The sequence below is a fragment of the Tenebrio molitor genome, chromosome 8, assembly GCF_963966145.1.
Source record: "Tenebrio molitor chromosome 8, icTenMoli1.1, whole genome shotgun sequence".
NCBI lineage: Eukaryota > Metazoa > Arthropoda > Insecta > Coleoptera > Tenebrionidae > Tenebrio > Tenebrio molitor.
This window is the reverse complement of record NC_091053.1, coordinates 15,102,606-15,123,659: the sequence shown is the minus strand read 5'-3', so window position 1 is coordinate 15,123,659 and position 21,054 is coordinate 15,102,606. Positions and strand designations below refer to the sequence as shown.

The 21,054-nt window shown below is 37.7% G+C and overlaps 1 protein-coding gene across 29 annotated transcripts in view; it reads right to left on the bottom strand.

Annotated features, from left to right (window-relative positions):
* Positions 1–13,401, bottom strand: part of LOC138137439 (collagen alpha chain CG42342) — a 186,374-nt gene extending 172,973 nt beyond the window's left edge. For 11 of the 29 annotated variants that reach the window (XM_069056817.1, XM_069056840.1, XM_069056826.1 and 8 more), the window contains exon 1: positions 12,706–13,397. In XM_069056817.1, coding sequence (XP_068912918.1) covers positions 12,706–13,024 — 319 coding nt within the window. In that variant the 5' untranslated portion in view covers positions 13,025–13,397. Of the gene's footprint in view, positions 1–12,705 lie in introns of all 29 variants that reach the window. The other 18 variants (XR_011161736.1, XM_069056815.1, XM_069056818.1 and 15 more) reach the window with 9 other exon arrangements.
* Between the last annotated feature and the right edge of the window lie 7,653 nt (positions 13,402–21,054).

Genomic DNA, 21,054 nt, shown 5'->3' with positions numbered 1-21,054 from the left:
GTTAGGCTGCATAAATTTAAAAAAAAACATCAAAAGAACAAAATTTTCTGGACTTGTAGTGGTACAGCAACTTAATGGATGTTAAAAAGTATCCATAAACTAAACAATACAAAAATATATACATAGGTACACATTATTTTAATACAAAGCGATCAAGAAGAAAACAAATCAGAGCAAGCGTTGCAAATTATCGGTCATGAAATAACGGAATCCTATGTCAATAAGCGTTCAATGCGTGGGTGCAAGACAATTTGTGGTCTCAAACGCTACTTTATAATAAATCATAGCTCATGAATTTTAGACGGAATTACCTGCATTTTATTATTATCTGATCATAGAGAAAATTTATAAAATGAACATGAGCAACATTTTACATTCGTAAGTGGGTAATTTGCCAGCTTTATTGCCAAACGTGACGCCACTGGTAAGCAGATTTTTCGGTGAAATGTCAAGGAAATACGGTGTAGACAAAGATAGTTTGAAAGAATGTAAAGAAAAGACGTATTTTTATTTTTCAAGGAAACGTCAATTTTAAAGCAACGGCGTGATGTGTTAACCTAGAGAACAATTTTTCGATTTCGGCAAAGTTTACAGACGTTTACTGTAATTGTAAGCAACAATTATAGCAAAATAAGACAGACGTTTCGATAAAACAAAAGATGACATAGCACTCTTGATTAGTTTCCTTGATGATCACTCTGTACATATGTACTTTATTACTTTATTAAAAAAAATTAAAATTGCAAAATTTTTGCAATTCTTTTTTAATGACGGAACAATTACGGATTGTCTTATTTAAATTTTTTGATCACTTAGCACGGAACCAAAAAAAAAAAGAATCAGAAAACACGAAAATTCCCATATGTGGAAAAATAAAGAAAAAGACAGTAAAATTTCAGGGTCACTAGGTATATTGCCAAAATCATAACTTTTATTTTCTTAATATTTATTTAATAACTGGACAAATGTTTTAAATCGAGTCGACTATGAGAATTTGCAAACAAGAATCACTGATCAATTGTGGTATATATCTAATGAACAAGATTTTTAAAACTGTCAAGTGGGATCACCAATCATTTATTTCTCCATTTATTAACAGGTGAGTTATGTAACTGATCGATTGCATTAACTCATTGATTAAATGTTACAGATACTGCATTTAATAACAAATAAGCACTTACCAAAACACTACTTCGAACACTGGTAATAAATAATAATATTACTAGATAATTCATTAGGAAATTAACAACTAACAGTGAACCATTAAGCTAGTCAATTGGATATTTTGCAGTTGCTTCGCAACTTTTAAAAACTTCGTAAAAGAAGATTCAGAGTTTTTATTTTCAAATTTGAATTCCTAATAGAACGTCCAAACATATTTGAAGATTTTTTTTAATTTTTGCAAAAAGATTTATATACTTATTAAGATCAACAAGACAAATCATCAAGAACAAACAAAAACTAGAAAACAAAAGCATTTGGGAACTGTCGCCTTTTTAATAAGTTTGCAATTACGAAAAACCCAGATCAGGAAAAAAAAAGCGAGCAAGAAAGTTTTCCGAAGTTGGCAACGCCAATCACAGAAATTTTACACGGCCCGATTAAACAAAAAGCTCAAGCTCGGGACATTGTTCCTGTTGAACTTTTCCAATTTTTAACTGATTTCGTTCGGCGTAAGGATCAATATTGAAACAGAATCGGCAATTTTCCTCCTAATCCGGACAAGAATTTGCAATAAAGCCTCGTTTTCCTTATTCGAGACCCGGCCGACGCACGTAATGAATAGCGACACGACTTTCACATAATAAAACAACAAACCGCATCGCTAAACAGAGACAAATTTCGACCGTGCCAACATAAATTAGCCTCCAGGACCTCGAAAATAATTACACCTTCGTCGAATGTTAATGAAGCCGAAGTGACTCGACGAGAAAGCTCCGGCCGTCCTTTCGACAACATTTATTCCGGTGGTGTGATAAGGATCTCGGTCGTGTGTTCCAGATAATTGATCGATTTTGTCAACAATCGACTCGAAAAATAGAATCGGCGCCGTAATTGGGCCGACAGTCCTTTGTTGCGGTCGATCCAGATAAGGACGAGTACCGTTGTGCCCTTTGGCAACTCTCGGAGGCGATTACCTCCTGCGACAGGACATTTTTCTTAATTACGACGAGTGAGGAGGGCCCGTTTGCAACGCGAGATTGCGCTAATTAAAACAGTGTAGAGATTGTCACATTCGAGCCACTTTGCTCAGATTTAAGACAGATATCTCAACAAAAATAACATTCGGAAGGTTTTCCACAGAAAACTTTAACAACGCCGCTTTTCAAGCGTTCTTTTCAAGAACAATTTAAATCTGGCGCTCTTTTCACTCATTTAAATTTGCCGCGTTTAAGGTACTATATCTTTAGAAGGTAGCGCCATTCCGCTCCACAATTTTTCGCCTCGAAATTAAAAGAGATGGCATTATCCATAAATCCCGTGAGTGTGACAAAGATAGAAGTGTACACAATTTTAAAGGATGTATGTGTCGAGTCAAACAGATTCTATCTTTGTCACACTCACAGGATTTATCGATAATACCATCTCTTTTAATTTCGAGGCGAAAAATTGTGGAGCGGAATGGCGCTACCTTCTAAAGATATAGTAGTCTTGGCAGAAGATTCTCTTTGACAAGATTTTGTCCGATTAGTACATATTATATTTCAGAATCGCACTGTAGACGTTTTGGCACATTTGTCCAAGTCTGTAAAATAAATACTGGGACACAGTTAGATTCGCCTTAATTAAGAAGCTAATAACAAACTTAATCTCATCATGAACAAAACGAAAACGCTTTAACAAGTTTTGAAAAGTCTCAACGCTGCCGCCCCCAAATCTAATTAGGCAAAAAACCGGCCCCACCGCCCCCCCATCAGATATTCATCCCGTGCCGATCAAATCTTATTTATTGGAGTTTTCTTTGCGGGAGTTTGCTAGAAAAAAAAAATAAATCGGTCGCGATAAGAAAGGGACAAATGGCCGGTCCGAGATAACTTCCCCCGAATGATTTACGTTTTTCCTTACCTCGAGATGAGTGCCCCTAAATAGGAATCGCTATTTATTACGGTGGAATGCCAAAAAATTAAACAAGTTGAGTTATGTCCGAATGTGTTTTAATAAATCGCCCGTCCGGATTCGGATCGTTATTAATGTGGATTGAGTGAAATTTTTATTGGGCTCTCTGGATAAAAAAAGGCGACGGTTCGGCAAACACGGAAGCCAAAAAAATCGAAAGATGATTTATTGTTGCGATTGCGGTGTAAGAGCATGGATTATGGCTGGATTGTTTGTTTGGCTTGGATCTGGTGTTTGTTTATGTTCAGTGTAATAACTGCTCTTAATAAACATTTCCTTAAAGACGGCGGAATGTTTGCTTGGCGCTGATGTTGCATTGACCCAAAATACCAAGTCTGAGAGTGATGTTAGTAGATGTTGGGAATGGCAAAATAAAAACATAAAAACGAAGGCATAAAAAAACAATTAAAACTGAATGCAGAATAATTTGAATTTTTGAAGACATCGACGGGGTCAAACCAAAGGTTTTTTAAGATCAAGTAATGTTTGAGAATCATAGGTGTTAATTAATCAATATAAAACAGTAAAATAATAGTTATGTACTCAAAAAATTAGTTATTTACAGTAAGAGTGAGGAAAGCAAAGTTTTCGTTCACGCGAATTGCGCTTCGATGCAATTCAAGTGAACGAAAGAGGCCTTACTCCCTATAGTGCTGTTTTTCGTTTTGTTCGATACCTCCTTAGAAAGTAAGTGTGGCTGTGTATTTATAATTTTAAATAAAAATAAACCACATTTTTGGACGGATCTGATGCTATGGAAAAAAATTAAATACAAAATAAACAAAGTTCTGTAACGCCAATAAAGTGGTTGTGTGCACGTTGTGGAAATTGTCAGAATGTATGATGAAGAGCTATCTGTTCCTGATGATGTCCTAGAAGAAAAAAGTGCTGCTAGGTTAAGTTATCAGAAAGAATTGGAAAAATTTACCCGTGCATGAGAACCAGTGAGTGAAAGACAGTGAGCGAAAAACGATGAGAGAAAGTGAAGTGAACGAAAGAGAAACCTTCACCCACTGGTAACAATGGATACAGACTCATTTTCTAGGGAAGTATCGAACAAATATATGTATCTTGATTAATATGGAAAAAAAAATCCAAAAACAGAGTTGTATGGTACGTCAAAAGAGTGTCATTATGAAAAGAAAATACTTTGGTAAAATTTAACTGTGAACTATTCGTTTGTTTTCAGTCGGTTTACTCGGTTTTGTCGATTTCGTTGTTAACTTATTAAACAGATCAACAGATGGCGCCACGGTCCAGGGTCAGAAAAGTGCGTCCGAAAAAGAGCATTTTAGACCACAAAGATATCGCCGCATATAAATACAATACAATATCTTGATCAAAACTGTACAGGTTTCAGTTCAGGATGAAAATAAATACCTTGAATGATATTAGCCGAGAAGAGGAAGCCATTGCTACAAAGAAACTCGAAGCAAAAAAAAAAAAGAAAAATCTAGTGGAAAAAAGTTCCAGGGGGTGGAAACAAACACAGAGGCAGTAATTGGTTGGCCGTTCTACAACATTCCACGAGAGAAACAAATAATTAAGAGGAACACAAAGGGCAAAACCCAAGTATTGTTCCTTGAAAGAAGCTAATTAACTACTTATTCCGAGCAATATGCCCTCCGATAATTATAACTGACGGTCGTCCTAAAACCCTTGATAATGGGGCGTTTCCGGTGTGGAAAACCTCACCGAAATGAAGGGGCCCGGGTCAAGGACCCTCAATTTACCATATTTGTATCGTTCCCGAACATCCACAGCCTCTCTCAACACCGCCTCACTTACCGACCGTTTGCACAAACAATTGATCAATAAACGAACTGTTTCTGGAATTATGTAATACCACTACCATGAATTATACAACGGACGGAAGACGGGCAATTCACCATCGGCTTCTGAATAAATGAAACAACTATTTTCGGAAAAAATGGGTCGTTCACATGCTAAATAAATAAAACGTCCGGATGGATGTTTCAACGCACACCACCATCACCACTCCGGAATTGGTACGACTTCATTACGAGCTTGGCCGTTTGAATTATTAATGGAGGAGACAATTAGAGGCGATCATTTGGTGGCGTCTTGTGTGGACAATTCGGGGGTCGGGACACGTACCTGCACGTGGTCACGAATATCACAATTACGTGTGTTTCCTATGTATGACAAGATCACTTTCGGAATAGTAACGAGTGGAAAGAGTTTTTTGTCCAAATTGGACGCGTGGAAGTCATCCAGAGAAGGAAGTGGAAGGGATTCCAGCGAAACTTATTCTTTCCTAACTGTGAACAGTCGCTTTTGTAATAAATCATCATGGAAGATGAGTGGAAAATTCGTTGAAAAGGACTGGGCCTGAAAGAGAGCGTTGCGGAACACACCAGATAAAAATATATTCAAATTATTTTTATTTGGTCATATTTCGACTCTATGGATCACTCTTCTTTTCCCTTTCGAGTCTTCGTTAATCTTTCACACTGGGCGGTTTTTTTTTCTGGTCCACCATGAACTAGATCAAGACCTCTTCAACTATCCTGAATGCGTCGACATCTATAAAACCAAAAGACTTGACTTTGTGGTCACATTTTCAAAATAATTTGAAACGTTGAAGCACGCAGCAAAATTGTTCCAAAAAATTTGGCATTCTTCATTTAACTCTTCTTTTGCAAAAACGTAAGTTTTCCCAAGAGTCGTCTAAGAGTTGGCAAAGTGTGAAAGAGCCGTACCACACGGCTCCTCTCTTGGACCAATTCTATTCTAATTTTTTTTTTGTCAAATTATACCGAAATTTGTATTCTACATTGACGTGAGAGTCGCAAGAAACCAGAAAACTTATTTCATGGATAATGTCACAGAATGTGACGCATTTTGGAAGATATGAAGTGTTTGCATTTGGTCATTTTTCCAATTTCTTTAATCGAGTACATTTTTACAGGCGAATCATCTTGCAAATAACTGGTAGCATAACAAAAATATTTAGTAATGTAAATAATAAATTATCAGAAGATGTTCACTTCTCGGCTTCTAGTTTTTCCAATCTTCATTTGAAAAAAAAAATTGTAATTAGACCAATCTTACTAAATGATAAGAATATCTCCTGTAAGAAATCTGCTTGCTCAAAAACAAATTAAATTGGATAGGATAAGCAAAAAGATTCTCAACTGGTGACCAATTATGTCAAAAAACGATAATCAGCCACGATGATAAAGAAGAATTTTGTCATAAGCAGAAATGTAAATTCCTTGTAATATATTGTGTCTTATATAATTATAAGACCAAGTCAATTCGACCATCAAGATTATAGAACAGCTTCTTAACTCCTCAATACGTTGGTGCACAAATCGATCGAAGTTTGGAAAAGAACTGATGGAGGATGGTCAAGTTTCCGGATCTAACACTCATTGATTTTTCATGAAAGCAGAATTTTCAATAAAGTCAGAAATTGATTGAAACACTTTCGTAAGCCAAAATGGAAGAGATGCAAAAATTTCAATCAAATGATTAATTGTGGAGGAATCACGAAGGAACAATGATTGAAACTATGCGATAAATGTTTGATTGATTTAAAAAAATATAATAAATATACTTATTTATTTAATAATACACAGGGCCATTATAAATGATCGTTCCATCGTAGGTGGCGTTGAAAACCCACACACATTTTGGATGAGCCGCTAGCCTTGCAACATTACACAAACTAGTAGACTGATTTCCACTGCCGCCACCTATCGGCCATACTAGTCTCACTCATGTTATGAGGCTTGCGGCACATTCAACTACGTCACCAACGCCTACTGCGATGGGACAATCATTTATAATGACCCTGTATAACTCTGGAGTACAATAAATACAGAAATGTCAGAACTTTTGACTGAATTGAGAAGAAACTTGAGGTAAGTCTTCAACAAGATTTTGTTGCACTTTCAAAAATCATTTCTTATGCTTCCTCAACTTTTACGGCACACTTGAAAGCACAAATTTGCTGTATTTTTCTTGCTCAGCGACATCTAGTGGATCGACATGTAATTCAGCAGACACTGCTTCTGCTCGACCAGTTTCTGGAAAATGATTTCTTAATTTTGAGACTCTCGCAATCATAAAAAAACAGTTTGGATGAATTTTACGACAAGTGCTATTTCTTATTCGTTTTCAATTATCAGGAGAAATAAAATTTAAAATTGCCGGTTTTTGTAGCCGGCCCCCATCTGTCGAATCAAAGAAAAGATATTAATCGTATACGAGTCAGAAAAAAACCCGATTAAGTTTCTGTTATAACAAAAAGAGAATTGTAAGAACGTTTTGATTAAATTTGAAGACTTTACCATCACTCTTATTATGATTATTATTATTATTATTACTTCGTGAAGACAGATAGACAATTAAATATTCATTAGAATTATTCCTCTTTCTCTCCAGGATTTTTTATGATGGAGAGGAGGGGGCACAAACACCGTTCGTTTTTTTAATAATTGTATTGACTCTCCCTAACGATCCGGTGCCCCTTTTCCATTATTAAATTATCAAAAGTAAATAAATCAGCGTCGATCGGTACCGTCAAAGCGTCCAGACTTCATTAATCATTCCCGTCGTAATGTCGCTGTTTACCTCTCCGAACAGGCGAAGAATCCTCCATTGTCACGCTCCTCCCGCCAACAAACTAAACCAATTTCGATAGGAGATTTGGTAAATCATGTGGAGTGCGTTTAGCGCTTATTGATTCTGACAGAATAATGAGACGAAAGCTCCTCCAAGCTCAGTAATTACGAGTCGGCTCCCAAATGCGTTGCGTTCGGCGATAATTGCGCATTCATAATAAGTAATAATCTAACAGGTTGGGCATGAAATGGACTTGAGTAATTTATGGGCCGCGGACGCCTATCGGTATTCGTCGGTCATCCTAGTCGAAGAAGAAATTACGTCGGAATACCAAGTTGAACAATCTTTAAATTGAATTCTTATCGCGTTATGCAAGATTATTCACTGGTCGACTCCTATTTAATATTAATAGAGATAAGTAATTGCGCGGGTCAAATGTGTGACCCCGGGACTGGTGATGCCAGATAAAAATGTATACGGGGTGAGAGGTAAAAAGTCCAAAACTTAATATTAGTATGGAGAATAAAAAATATACAAGGTGGTAAAAAAAAACGCAACAATTTTCCCAAAAATCATCCACTGAACAATTCAAGACACTTCATTTGTGAAATATACACAGCGAATGATGTACTAAACTATTTGCATCCGGTATAAACTCCTGAAGCAAATGTACGAAATATGTAATGCATTTCATGCGCTTTGTAAAAAGTACTACAAAATATAAACTTGTATCACTGTGTATAGCAGACAAATATACAGAGTGAGAATTTGTCAAACATTCTCCATACATATTAGCAATGTTATTAAGATCCGTAAGACTTGTATCACCCTGTATATAGCCAAGACGATCCTAAACTAACAAAATCGGTTTGTGTACACTTTATTTGATAAAAGTGTTAACACCACAAACATGCATTAAATTCATAAAATACATTTTGTCTTATCTTTTTATTACAATTGTTACTGAGAATTTTCTGGGTCATAAATAAGTCAGAGACATAATAATAAACAAAAAAATTTGTTAATTAACTAGCGTAACAAATTTGATGTGAAATTTAAACGACAGATTTAATCATTCGATTAACGAACCAGTTACAAAAAATATATTTGCATATGTATTTTTTTACAGTTACATTATTGTATATTTCTTTTCACAAGAAACAAACAAGTCCGGGGTATAAACTGATTCCGAGTCATAAATATGTAATACAATTACGCCATAAATAAAACAGAATAGAAAACAATAAAACTGATGAATTATGATAAAGCCTAATGGTGCACTTAGGCCTGTCACGTCACGTTTTATTAGCATCTCGCTGGCGACATGAAAACATTGACAAATTTATTAGTCATTAAGTCATTTTTCACTGTACGATTGGACATGGTGTATGTATGTATGGGTGTTGTGACAAAAGTTATTTGTCACAATACAATCAAACAATGACAATAAATAAATTGTAAACAAGAAATATAAAACTGACCACACTTGTAAAAGTTCTAATTGGGTAACGTAAAATTAATTTTGAAATGAAACAGGTAACAACCAATTGGAGAGATGCAGGGATGTATGACGTGCACACAGTCCGTCCAATCCGGACGAAGTAGTGATGGCGCCAGAATTTAAACTGTGGTGCTTTCTTCTGCAAAGTAAAATAGTGTTGGGAGCGACCGGCAAGCTCCCCTGACGCGCCACCCATCGGCTTCTGGTGTTGCAGACTTGATCCAAATTCAATTTAATATTAACGAGTCTCTTAAATGCGCTCCCATCCAACCCCGAACATTCCGCGAACAATCCCGACAAAATCTAAATTTATCGGAAACGGTCACGACAGCCGCCATTACTCGTTTACGTCGAAAAAAAATCCGGCATAAACGTGTCACCCGTCACAATCCGGCCGCATTAAAACAGTATTTATCGAAACACCGTGTCCTGATACCGGTGTAAATGTTTGTAATGTTAATTTATTGTGTTCGCATCCGCACCGCGCGTACACGTTTCGCACGTATCGATCCCTTATCGGGAAACTTGTCAAAATCACGACCGACACCGCAATATGTTGACGACGATCGTTCCGGCGAACGTTCAATTAAAATCCGGTAATTGGTCGCGACCGGATAATGCACCGTCAACTGTAATAATGATAAATTCGTGTGGAAACCGGAACTGGTACTGAAAGTGGTAGCGACAAGAAAATAAAAGACAATCGGTGTGGTTAATAACCAGGAAATTATGATCGAAATTGAATGTGCAGAGATGGGGGACGGTGCCGGAATCCTAGCCGCCGCCACCGCCGTCACCCTTCGATTCTGTTATTATCACGTCTGCTTTGTCTTCGAGGGTGCAGCGTGTGCAGTTATCATCGTTCCCGACATCTGGATGCACCGGAGTTTGCATTCGGGGAATAATCGCTTTCACGGTCCGGGAATCCGGAGAGTTGGGGTAATAAGCCGATCTGGGGTCAAGACTTCCACATAGACTCAATTTTGGTTGGCTTACCAGGACTTGAGTAAATTTACTGCGAGATTGCACCGACTAAAATGTTTCACGTGAAATTTGAAAATTTTCCGAAAAAAAAATTCGGAAAAAAGAAGTGTTTGCTTAAAATAATTGTGATTAGAAATAGCTACAGTCATTAATCAGTTAAATGACGGTCGACAAAGTGTACTAAGTGGTCACAATTTTTCAAAAATAATTACTAGGCACGAGGCGAAGCCGAGTGCCTCACTAGATGGAGCGCTGTAAAATACCTACCATGCAACATTTGTATGAGATTTTTCGGCTGACCAAATGCATTCTCTTGCACTCTTGCAAAACGAATTCAATTCGACACAGCCCCAGCCAGTTGCAGTACAAGGTGAAGAGCGCAAATCAAAACATGTTCGGAAAAATTTACAGATTCATTCATACTCGCAATTTAATTTCTGACTCAAACTTGTCTCGTAATAACCGCAATTGCACACAAGTTTCACAACGGCGTCCCACAAGTTACATATTATTATTTTGACATTTGCAACAGTGTAATGGATATGACTGCACTAAAATGCGAAACTTTTCCAAAAACAGTCACGAACTAAAAACAAATTGGATGATCAATCATCGATCGACGTCCCATCGATCATATCGCGAATAGATCCAGACAGTTGTAGTCGAAAAACTGTTAATACAATCATTAAATCGTAATTAACACAAGCCGGAATGATGTAAACATTTTTTCACGTCCTCGGAGCGCACTTGAAGACACTCCACGATAAAAAGCTGTTGTTGGTGATCTGGTTTTAAATGAAGCAACGGTTCCGCCGTTTGAAAACAAGAGTTCCCACTCTTTGACTTGTACAATCGGAGAATAATGGCAATGCCATTTAGATAAACAGAAGGTCGAATTTTTTTCTGACACTCGAGATAGAATGGAAGTGTTTAATGACTTGGAAGTGAACTGCGGAGAAGATAGCAGTTGCGACTATGTATTACAAAGAGATAATGGATAAAAAAATTGCGTAATTTTTGGGTGTGGGAAAATTGTAGATATATCGGTGCGGTGCAGCTGCATCTTGTTAAACTCGCTCTGACTGCGGCGTGGAGGGCGTAAAAGTAATTGAGAGGATTATAATTTCTAATCTCCATAATGAATAAAAAAGTGTAGTCGTAATGGGCCATTTTGAATTTTATAGAGCAATCAAAACCGTTTCTTATTTGGGGAAAGTGGCGCATTAAGAATCATCGTAAAAAAAATTACAAGAAGGTTTCACCTTCGGGGCTCCCAAAGAGAAAATTAATTTCATCAAAAGTTATCGCTTAAAAAATCCACGAAATATTTTAGTCCCTCGACATTCCACGCACCTGACATTTTTATATTTTCGAGTCCACCGAGTAATCAAGTCCAACAATCGATCCAAAGTATCAATTATTGGTAATGTCAGATTACGTAACGACATTCGAGCTAGCGTTGTTTTACCATTGCGTCAAAAAAATACTCAACTTGAACCCGGTGACCCGTTACGTAACAATTCGCGACTACCTCCGCAAGCCAACGTAATGGAAAATTAGGTGGTCGGGTCTCCCCTACTAGCATACACGGGGTGGATGGTTCATTTTGCAAAAGTGCGAGCCCACACTCCCCTACCAGAATATGTAGAGCGTCGATCGATTGCTTGGAGAAATTGGGTCACGCCGGTAGTATACAGGGTGATTCGATTAATTTTGAAAATATGTAAGTGAAAAAATAGACATTTTACATTTATAAATAAAAAGAGAAAAAATGAATGATTAATAATTGAATGTACTCCTATAAGAAGAAATAGAAAAATGTATGTGAAAAAATGACAGATACCTGCTGGATTCTTTTTTGTAAGTGGTGATAACTGCTCAAGATACCAAACTGTCAAAAAGATAAGAAAAATGTGACAACAAAATTCTAATGTTTTGATAACACAAATAGAACTTCCAAGTTGTTGTTAAAATATCAAAATGGGATGACAGCTGTCAGATATATTAATGGCAGTGTACACTGAAAGGCTGAAATAAATTAAAGGTGGAAATTTTAGAAAATTGCGTTAATGTATCCCTTGGAATTTCTGATGAAATGTAAATATTTTAAAATGTTTTATAAATAAGGGATGAGGGTTGAAAAATGAATATGGAAATTTTGTTGAAATGAACATAAAAGTTTTATAAAAATTAGAAAATGTAACTGGACAATTCTGGTCGTACATTTTTAAAAACAAATCAATCCCCTGATTATAATAATTTGGATGGAATTAATATTTCTCATGGGTGGTGCATTACAAATATGATGTGACCTTGAAGTAGTGTGTCTTAAATAATCGCATCGAATACTGTGCGGACTTGGAGTTTGAAGAAACGGTGTCGCGTGATTTACAACCCAGGAGTTAAAGTTAAAAGAACCACCCACCCTCGAAATCAGCAGGTACCCCAAAGAAGAATATTTTGTTTGTACATAATATGTGTCGTTTAAAAAATTTATTGCACCCTCTTACCTGCCGGACAGATGCATTCTGGGGCATCCCTCGCGCTCCTGTCGCCCCCTTGCGCCGCCACATCCCTGGCCTGCCGCCTCTTGGCCTGGTCGTCGGCCTCCCGCCGAAACCGCTCCACCAGCACATCCACACCGTCGAGGGCCTTCCCCTCCAGCGCCCGCACCCTCTGCTCGAGGAGCGCCACCGTGTCCTGGAGGGCGGCTTGCCGCCACCCGTTGTAAACACACACCACACACAATACACACACCACTAAACCGAGTCCGGCCCTGAGAAGACACCCCTCGTTGGTCTTTTTGGTCGGCGGGGGATCCGCTTCCATGGCCACCCCTGCGATTCCGGCCGCGAGCTCGTTATTGCATATTGTTGTCCGGTGCACTCGGTGGGGTGGGTTGCGCCCCCGATCAGCCGCACATATCGCCTCACGTCGACGAGTCGGACCTTGGTAGGTGGTTGGGGTCGATGCGCGTCTTGTGCGTGTTTCAGGACTTGGATTCACCACAACAGACACCTCTCGCGGCTCGACTAAAACTGAGCGCGACTTTGAGCGGCCGACTGGGGATGAAGCAAGTTTTTAGTTGGCGGGAGGAGGCGAACGCGAGCGGCGGCGAACGAACGGGACGGGTTTTTCGAAAATAGGGGTGCAAACGGGGCGAAAACGCACACTTCATTTTCAACTAACCGCAAAACGTCAAGATCTGTCAAACTGACCCCGCAAAATGGCGGGCCAGCACCGCGCTAATCAAAATACGCACTTGCACATTTTTATACCACCGACAATAAATTGTACCGTCATACAATTATTTAGCTACATTACGAAGCAACTGGTGCGTCGATTTCATAAAAGTTTAAGTTACTGGAAATTAAAAATTGCAGATGATTTAACTAGAATTGGCATTTACGTGAAGGAGATGTGGCAATGTTGCCCGACGTGCTGTCAATCAGCTGTTCACAACGTCAAATCGTAGAAATAAAAGTGTAAAAGTGAAAAGAAATAGATCCAAAAAATGTCTTGGCAAAACGGAAGATTTGTACAAAAAAAAATAGTGAAGTGGAAATCAAAACTAAGGACCCAACAAGAAAATAAAAAGAATCATCGCCTGTCTAGCTGTGAAAGCGACGTTGCCAGACTTCCACGTCATGACCAGCAACGATAATTAAAATTTCGTTTTGGATTTATTGGGGTTAAATTTGGTAAAAAATATGAATTTTCAGTGAATCTTAATGAGTTTTTATATTAGTGCCTCCTAAAAGAAGTTTTTACTTTAGTTATTAGATGTCAGACTCAGGCTTGATTAGGTTTTTTGAATGTTTTGGATATGTATTGCCATGGAACATAAAAAATCTGATTTTTTATGATTCTGTGTCTTGATTGTGTAACTGCTTTTAGAAAAAAAAAATAAGAGAGTCTACTCATAAAAGAAAAATGTCGTTTGTGTCAAAATGTGAAATAGAGGTTATGCGACTTTTAATGATAATAATTAGTTTGCTCAAAGAAGTGCTGTACAATGTCAACTCAAGAATTTGTTAGTAATTGGATATAAAAGAGCAAAATTTCTTTTTGTGGAGGTCCATTTTTTTAACTGTTAAAAAAACAAAAGCAAATGACGTAAAAGATGAAATTTTCATTTCTTTTAAATTATCGCCACAAATAAAAAATTAAAATAGTCAATGGTGTGGCTGGTATGGTATCACTAGTGCCAACCTAACGACAATTGGATAATTCAGGTCTACAATGAATAAGCTTTATAAGGTTGGCTGGTCGTTAAAAATCGATTTTAGATGAACTTAACCTTCATTGGAATTTCAGAGAAAACAAACAAGATAATATAATTAGTTTTGATTGTTTCAAAGAAAAAGCTGATCTAGTTAAAAATGAAAAAAATTCAGAATTTTCGAGAAATGTTTGTTCTTATAAGATAAATAATAAACTAAGAGAAGAAATATTTGACATTTGAGACAAAGAGAATTCAATGTGGGGAATTTTTATTGTACGTTTGTGAGTATGTGCTTTTTTTTGATAAATATTTCATGAAGCAATTAACAAAGTAAGTGGACAATAAAATAGTAGATTATATCATTAAGAGTAGAAGTGAGCATTTTTGTGCTAAGCCCAGAGATTGAAGACCGAGACGAAGTCGAGGTCGCCAACTGGGCGAAATATGTGACATTTCTCAGAAAGAAAAAATATTGTTTCATATCATTGCTCGACTACAACAAGGCGGCTGTGTACACAATTATATAGTTTGCCAACGTGGATCACTGTGTATACTGCAATACATTTAAAAAAAAATGTTGTAAAAAATGCAAATTTAATAGCTCATTTTTGTCCTAAAAATAGTTGTGTATAATTTTAATTAAATTGAAAAAACTGTGTTTATTGAGATTTTTAGCAACGAGAACAAGATTGTGAAAAAGTTCACATTTGAAATCAATACAAAATAAACACGAACAAGACGAATAAAACATAATAAGGAAAAATAAATAATTCGTTATAAAACCACTCTTTCATTGATAATTTAGTCATTATTGAGATGAGGAGGCTCAGCTTTGACCACCTGCGTGTTGAGCCTGAACAGCACCAGCCCTGTTATAAGCCTTGACCTTGACAGTAAACCCGTATGAATGGTATTTTAATACACTTTCCACCCATTCAAGCCACATAAAATCACAAACAAAAAATACAATCACAATAAAAACCAATCGGACAGATTGTATAAGCAGTAAGCACTATTAGGTAATAAATTAGTACCTACTGGAAAAATAACCAACCGGGGGGAACCCCATACGCACCAAATCGACCAGGACCAAGACCCATAAAGCAGCACCATAAAAGCGAATTACGCCCATTTACGACGTGTCATTGGTTGCATTTTTTTCTCAAACGCTAAACGATATTGGTGCGATTTATGGTCTTGCGAGATCGTTGTTTATGATGATTTCATGGCTTTGCGTGAAAATCTTCGGTTCGTGTTGGCCGTCGAGGTTTTATGGTTTTGCTGTCTGGGAAGAGTTATTTTCGAAAATGATTTCGATCGATCGTTGAAAACAGACATCGGAATTAGTCACCCTTAAATGAATCATGGTGAGCCTCCCCTAAACAAATAAATATGAGCCGTTCGACGGTATCGCGTGACCACGTTCACTTCACTTAACACCTAAGTTTTAACATAAATCCAGTTAAATTGGCAGCGCAGGGTCAAGTCATGGGGAATAACGGGTTTGCTACGAGGGCGGTTGGGAAGAATTCGGGATTTGGGACGGTGGGTCGAGCGGAAGAATGTGGAAAAGAAACTAAAAAAAAAAATATATGAGAATTAGAAAATAGTATCGCGCGTTCAAATGAAACCCTGGGCTGGGAACGCGTCGGAAACATTCAATTGTTGTGTTTTTTTAAAGCGTAGCTTAACTGGAGCATGTTGACAGCTAACCTAAAATTCAAAGCCAAAAAAATCTGTATCTTTTTTATGTCTTTGCAATGTTTTACATTAAAAATAGAATAACTTAACGATTCCTATTCTCGAAGCAAATATCTAAGGGCACCCATTGCTCAAAACAAACATGTTTCATTATGTCCCGATCAAACATAAACAAATGTCATTCGTGTCAAACGGCGGGAAATTCAAACTTTATACTGTTCTAAACGGTTTAATTTTTCCAACGCCTACTCAGCCCAGGATTTCATTTGAACGCGCGATAGATTATGCCATTAAGAGTAGAAGTGAGTCTTTTTGAGAGAGATTGAAGACCGAGACGACGTTGAGGTCGGCAACTGGGCGAAGCACAAAAAGACTCACTTCTACTCTAGCGGATCACAAAAAAAATTGTACATGAACTCACTTATTTATTTTTCTTTTCCTACAGTTACATTAATTACAATAACAATTTTCAAATTTGTAGTTTTCAACCACCAGTAATTTCTATTTCCCTTATTACTGGGACTTGAAGTTTCGATATCCAGATATAATAAATCTTTTACAATATGTCAAAATACATGCAAACTTGAAAAATACAATAATTCTGTTCTAGAAAAAGTACAAAAGCCCAAACCTTATGACGTAGAAGTCTCAAAACGGTAATGTGACATTCTTTTTCTTACAGCTTCTTCCAAGCGTGTGGACATCTATGTATTACTTCCGAAATTTTTTCCTTGGCAAATTTTATTGTTCCTTACACTATTGTTACCCTTTTTTTCACTTGGACGCTTCATGCGTTGCACGAAACCGACAAAAAAACCCAAAACCTGCTCAAGTGAGCAATTATTTAAACCCACAAACCCTCGACCACACAATACCACTGGCAATTATCTTAAACACCATGTAATACTTCGGTATTGGTGCATTGCATGCACGTTTTAATTAAGATCCTGAAATTATGTACACAGAACGCTGATGTTTGTCTTTGATATATTTATGAAGAATATTAATAGCTTGGTTTATGTACTTTAAACGTTTCTTTACAGATATTATCTTCACAATACACGACGTTTATTTTCTTTATTTATGTAACTGGTTATAATGCGACCATCTACGTTGGTACCTACGGCGGAAACAAATGGGAATTTACCCTCCAAGCTATCACGGGGGAATCTCGCTCGTTCGTTATTTCCAGATATCAGATATCACCTGATGAAAAACGGTTTCGTCAGCTCAATCCATGATAACGCAGACTTAGTATTTAATTTGTGTAGCACACCAGTACTACTTAATTGAGCAATACACAGTTGTTTCACGCAAAGTTTGAATAATTTTTTGGCTCCTTTTTGTTCCAAGAAATTGCCAGCAAAGTTTCATGTGCAAGTTTCAACAAAACTAACAAAAAACCGGCTGCAACTCTACCAAAGAAATAACTTAGAAAAGACGTTCTCGTCTCTCGTTTATTTACAATGTAATTCGCACGAGCGCATAATTACCACGGAAATAAACTTCTCAGACACTGCCATCACCTAATAAAATAAAAATTACACGGACAGAATCCCGCTCGACCTTCCTCCAATCAATTCTAATTAGTAAATGATTTAATGGCGGCGTTTTAATTTGTGTGGGTCGGCGAAAAAATCGGGAATTTCCTCCGTCTGGAAAAATACTGAGCGAGATTTTATCTGGAGTCTCGCAACTGACACGTATTAGATTTACAATGAGATGCAGGATGGGGGCGGCAGAGGCGGCGTCGCGGAGATGTGCCCCTGGAAAGCTGTACAAGTGTCGTTTGCGAAAATCGCCCCCAGAAACGTTCCATCAATTGGAAATCGCTTCCAATTGTTAGAAAGTTCTTTGTACTGTTTTGGCACCACAAGGATTTTTTGGTAATTGTTCACTTTAACTACTTCTGGAATTTTCGCGTTGTTTCTGGCTAGACAGCCTCAGGGCGTCCTCCTAGATCGTGTCCCACCATTCAAACCTTGTGCAAATGCCTTTTTTTTCTCTCTTGTTGTGTTTCAAGGTCGCGTCAAGGTCGCGCCAAGTCTTAGTATAACTAAAGGATAAGGAAAATTTTCATTTGCACAAGGTTTGACTGGTGGGAAACGATGTAGGACGTCCTGAGGCTGTCTAGCCAGAAAAAACGCGAAAATTCCAGAAGCAGTTAAAGTGAACAATCACCGATTTTTTTTAGAATTTTCTGACATCTGGATTTTTTTTTTTTTTATCAATTATTACCAAGCAGGTGCAAAGTGTGGGTTTCTGCACTCCAAATTTGCATATTTTGTCTCAGAAAACCAAGATTCATCAGTTAAAATTTTTGTTTGGAGTGCATCAGCATTATGCAGCTTGCTTGAAAAACGTTCACTAACTGAAGCTTTGAACAGATTTGTACCAGTATATGTTTGACTCTTAGAACGAATGCAACTGATTGCATCGTAAATGCAGCGCACTGTTCTAAAAATTATATTTCACGCAAGAACGACGAAAGACAACTCCACAGACTCACATATTCATCATATTTACATTTTACCTGGGTCTGCAAAGCCGGTCCTGACTCCTGCACTCGCTTTTATACTGGATATCTGGAGGAGACACATCTGCCCATCTCACTCTTTTAAAATTAATACAACCGTGTCACTTGATACATACCTATTTCGGTGGGACTGTGCCAACACTCCGTGTTTGGTTTTCATTTTGTTTGTGGTCTTGTACGTGCTCGATTTACCTAATTTGTCGTGTTGGCGAAACGTCTACGCCGACGACGGTGTACAATTCAGATTTAATGATCCACCTTACGCCAGGACAAAAATCCACTTCGCTACAGTACACAAGGTAAAAGATAACGAATTGCGCAACAAAACAACTTGTGACGAGTTCGACTGCTCATTATGAACGTTTTCAGTCAGAAATTAGTGGCTTACGCAGGTGTCGGTTGGACTTCCGCGGGACTTCCGCTGGGCTTCCCCGCCACTATTGGACTTCCTCTCTCGACGGAATCGTCGCCTCGACCCTTTCTCAACGCAGTTCGAGCTGTTGCAAGTCGATACAATCAATTTTAATTTGAGTTTAGTGCTGCAGAAAATCCGGAAAGTGTTGCTTTGTGTCGCGTCGACACGTCCTCCGCCGCAAATATTTCAGTTGAGCTCGCCCCCGCAACTGAAATAGACGACGGTATAAAATAAAAGACAAGATCTGAAAAACTGAATTATGCCGAGCGAAAATTCGTCGCGAACATTATGTGATAAGAATTTGTATCAGTGCGAGTGTGGCGGAGGGAGCAGCCAAGCTAAACCAAGCGCGTTATGCATTTATTATGTGGACTTCTTTTCAGGCAAGTCATGTCTGGATTGTTACAGAGGCCAGCCACGTCGCGCGCAGATTACCGATGTGTGCTACGGAAATCTCCAAACTTGACTGGTTGGAATATATTTTGAGGGGAATCGACTCGCTCTTGATTTACATTTACCTGCGGGGTGCCTCGTCCCCAGGATTCCGCGATCGCGAACGCTTCCCATATTTATTTGGGAACAGGAGAGGTCCGACGGGAGATCCCTGCGGCGCGAAAAACTCCGCGCTGTGGCATTAGCGTTGATCGCGACCGGTTTGTCAGTCAGTAAATTCCAGAATATCTTCGGTGTGGCTTGTTTTAGGCCTTTCGCAACAATTCCCACAAATTGCACTGGTTTATTGGCCGTTACGTTGCAACAAATGCCGGATAAACAGCAAATATTTATTCGGCGCGTGCATAAAGCACCGATTAATATAAAATAAACACGAAATTATTATATTGCGGCGATGTAGCTAAATAAATCTGGGTGTTTGCCTTCCGTGATAAGGCCGTCTGATCCATAATGAATTACGGTGGCCCCCTTGGTCTGGTTTATGACGGCGGAGCCGCTTTAAAACTTCCACGGATATCAGATCTATTCCTATCACGAAAGAAAGGAATTCTTCAAGTTTTGCGAGAGAGAAAAAAGCGCAGGAAGGAAGCGGAGCCGACGTCGTCCTCAAGATGGATCACGAACACGACTTCCTTCGCTAAGGTTGGGGTCAGTCGCTGGATTAATCCCCGTCTCATGAATTTCTCCAAGAGGACTCTTCATTCGAACGGGGTGAAGGGAGGCTTAAGCAGGAGCGACCCTTTCAGGATTCAGGTGTCGCGGCGCAAGGGTCCTTCAGGACTAACCCCGTAAATTAGTAATTATTTTAACGCTTGTTGCGGTGTTGGGGAGGTGGTGACATTGTGACAAAAATAGAATTGATTATTTGGAACGATAAATCAATAATCCAGGACCAAGATAAAATTATCTTAACAATGACGTGATCAGTTATTATTATTATGATCATGTATTGATCATTTAAATTGATTTTGTTGCTCATAACAGATCATTTCGAGCTGATCATAGTCAGTTATTTTTACAGCAAAATGATAATCATTTTAAACTGATCATAAGCACTTCTTTCTACAGTAAAATGATAATCATTTTAAAGTGATCATAATCAGTTATTTTTACAGCAAAATAATAATCATTTTAAACTAATCATAAGCACTTCTTTTTACAGAAAAATTATAATAATTTTAAAATGATCATAATCAGATATTTTTACAGCAAAATAATCATAATTGTAAACTGATCATAAGCACTTCTTTTCACGGTAAAATGATAATCATTTTAAGGTGATCATAATCAGTTATTTTTACAGCAAAATAATGATCATTTTAAACTTATGATAATCAGTTATTTTTACAGCAAAATGATAATCATTTTAAATTGTTCATAAGCACTTCTTTTTACAGAAAAATAATAATGATTTTAAAATTGTCATAATCAGTTAATTTTACAGCAAAATAGGCATCATTTAAACTGATCATAAGCACTTCTTTTTACAGTAAAATGATAATTATTTTAAAGTGATCATAATCAGATAT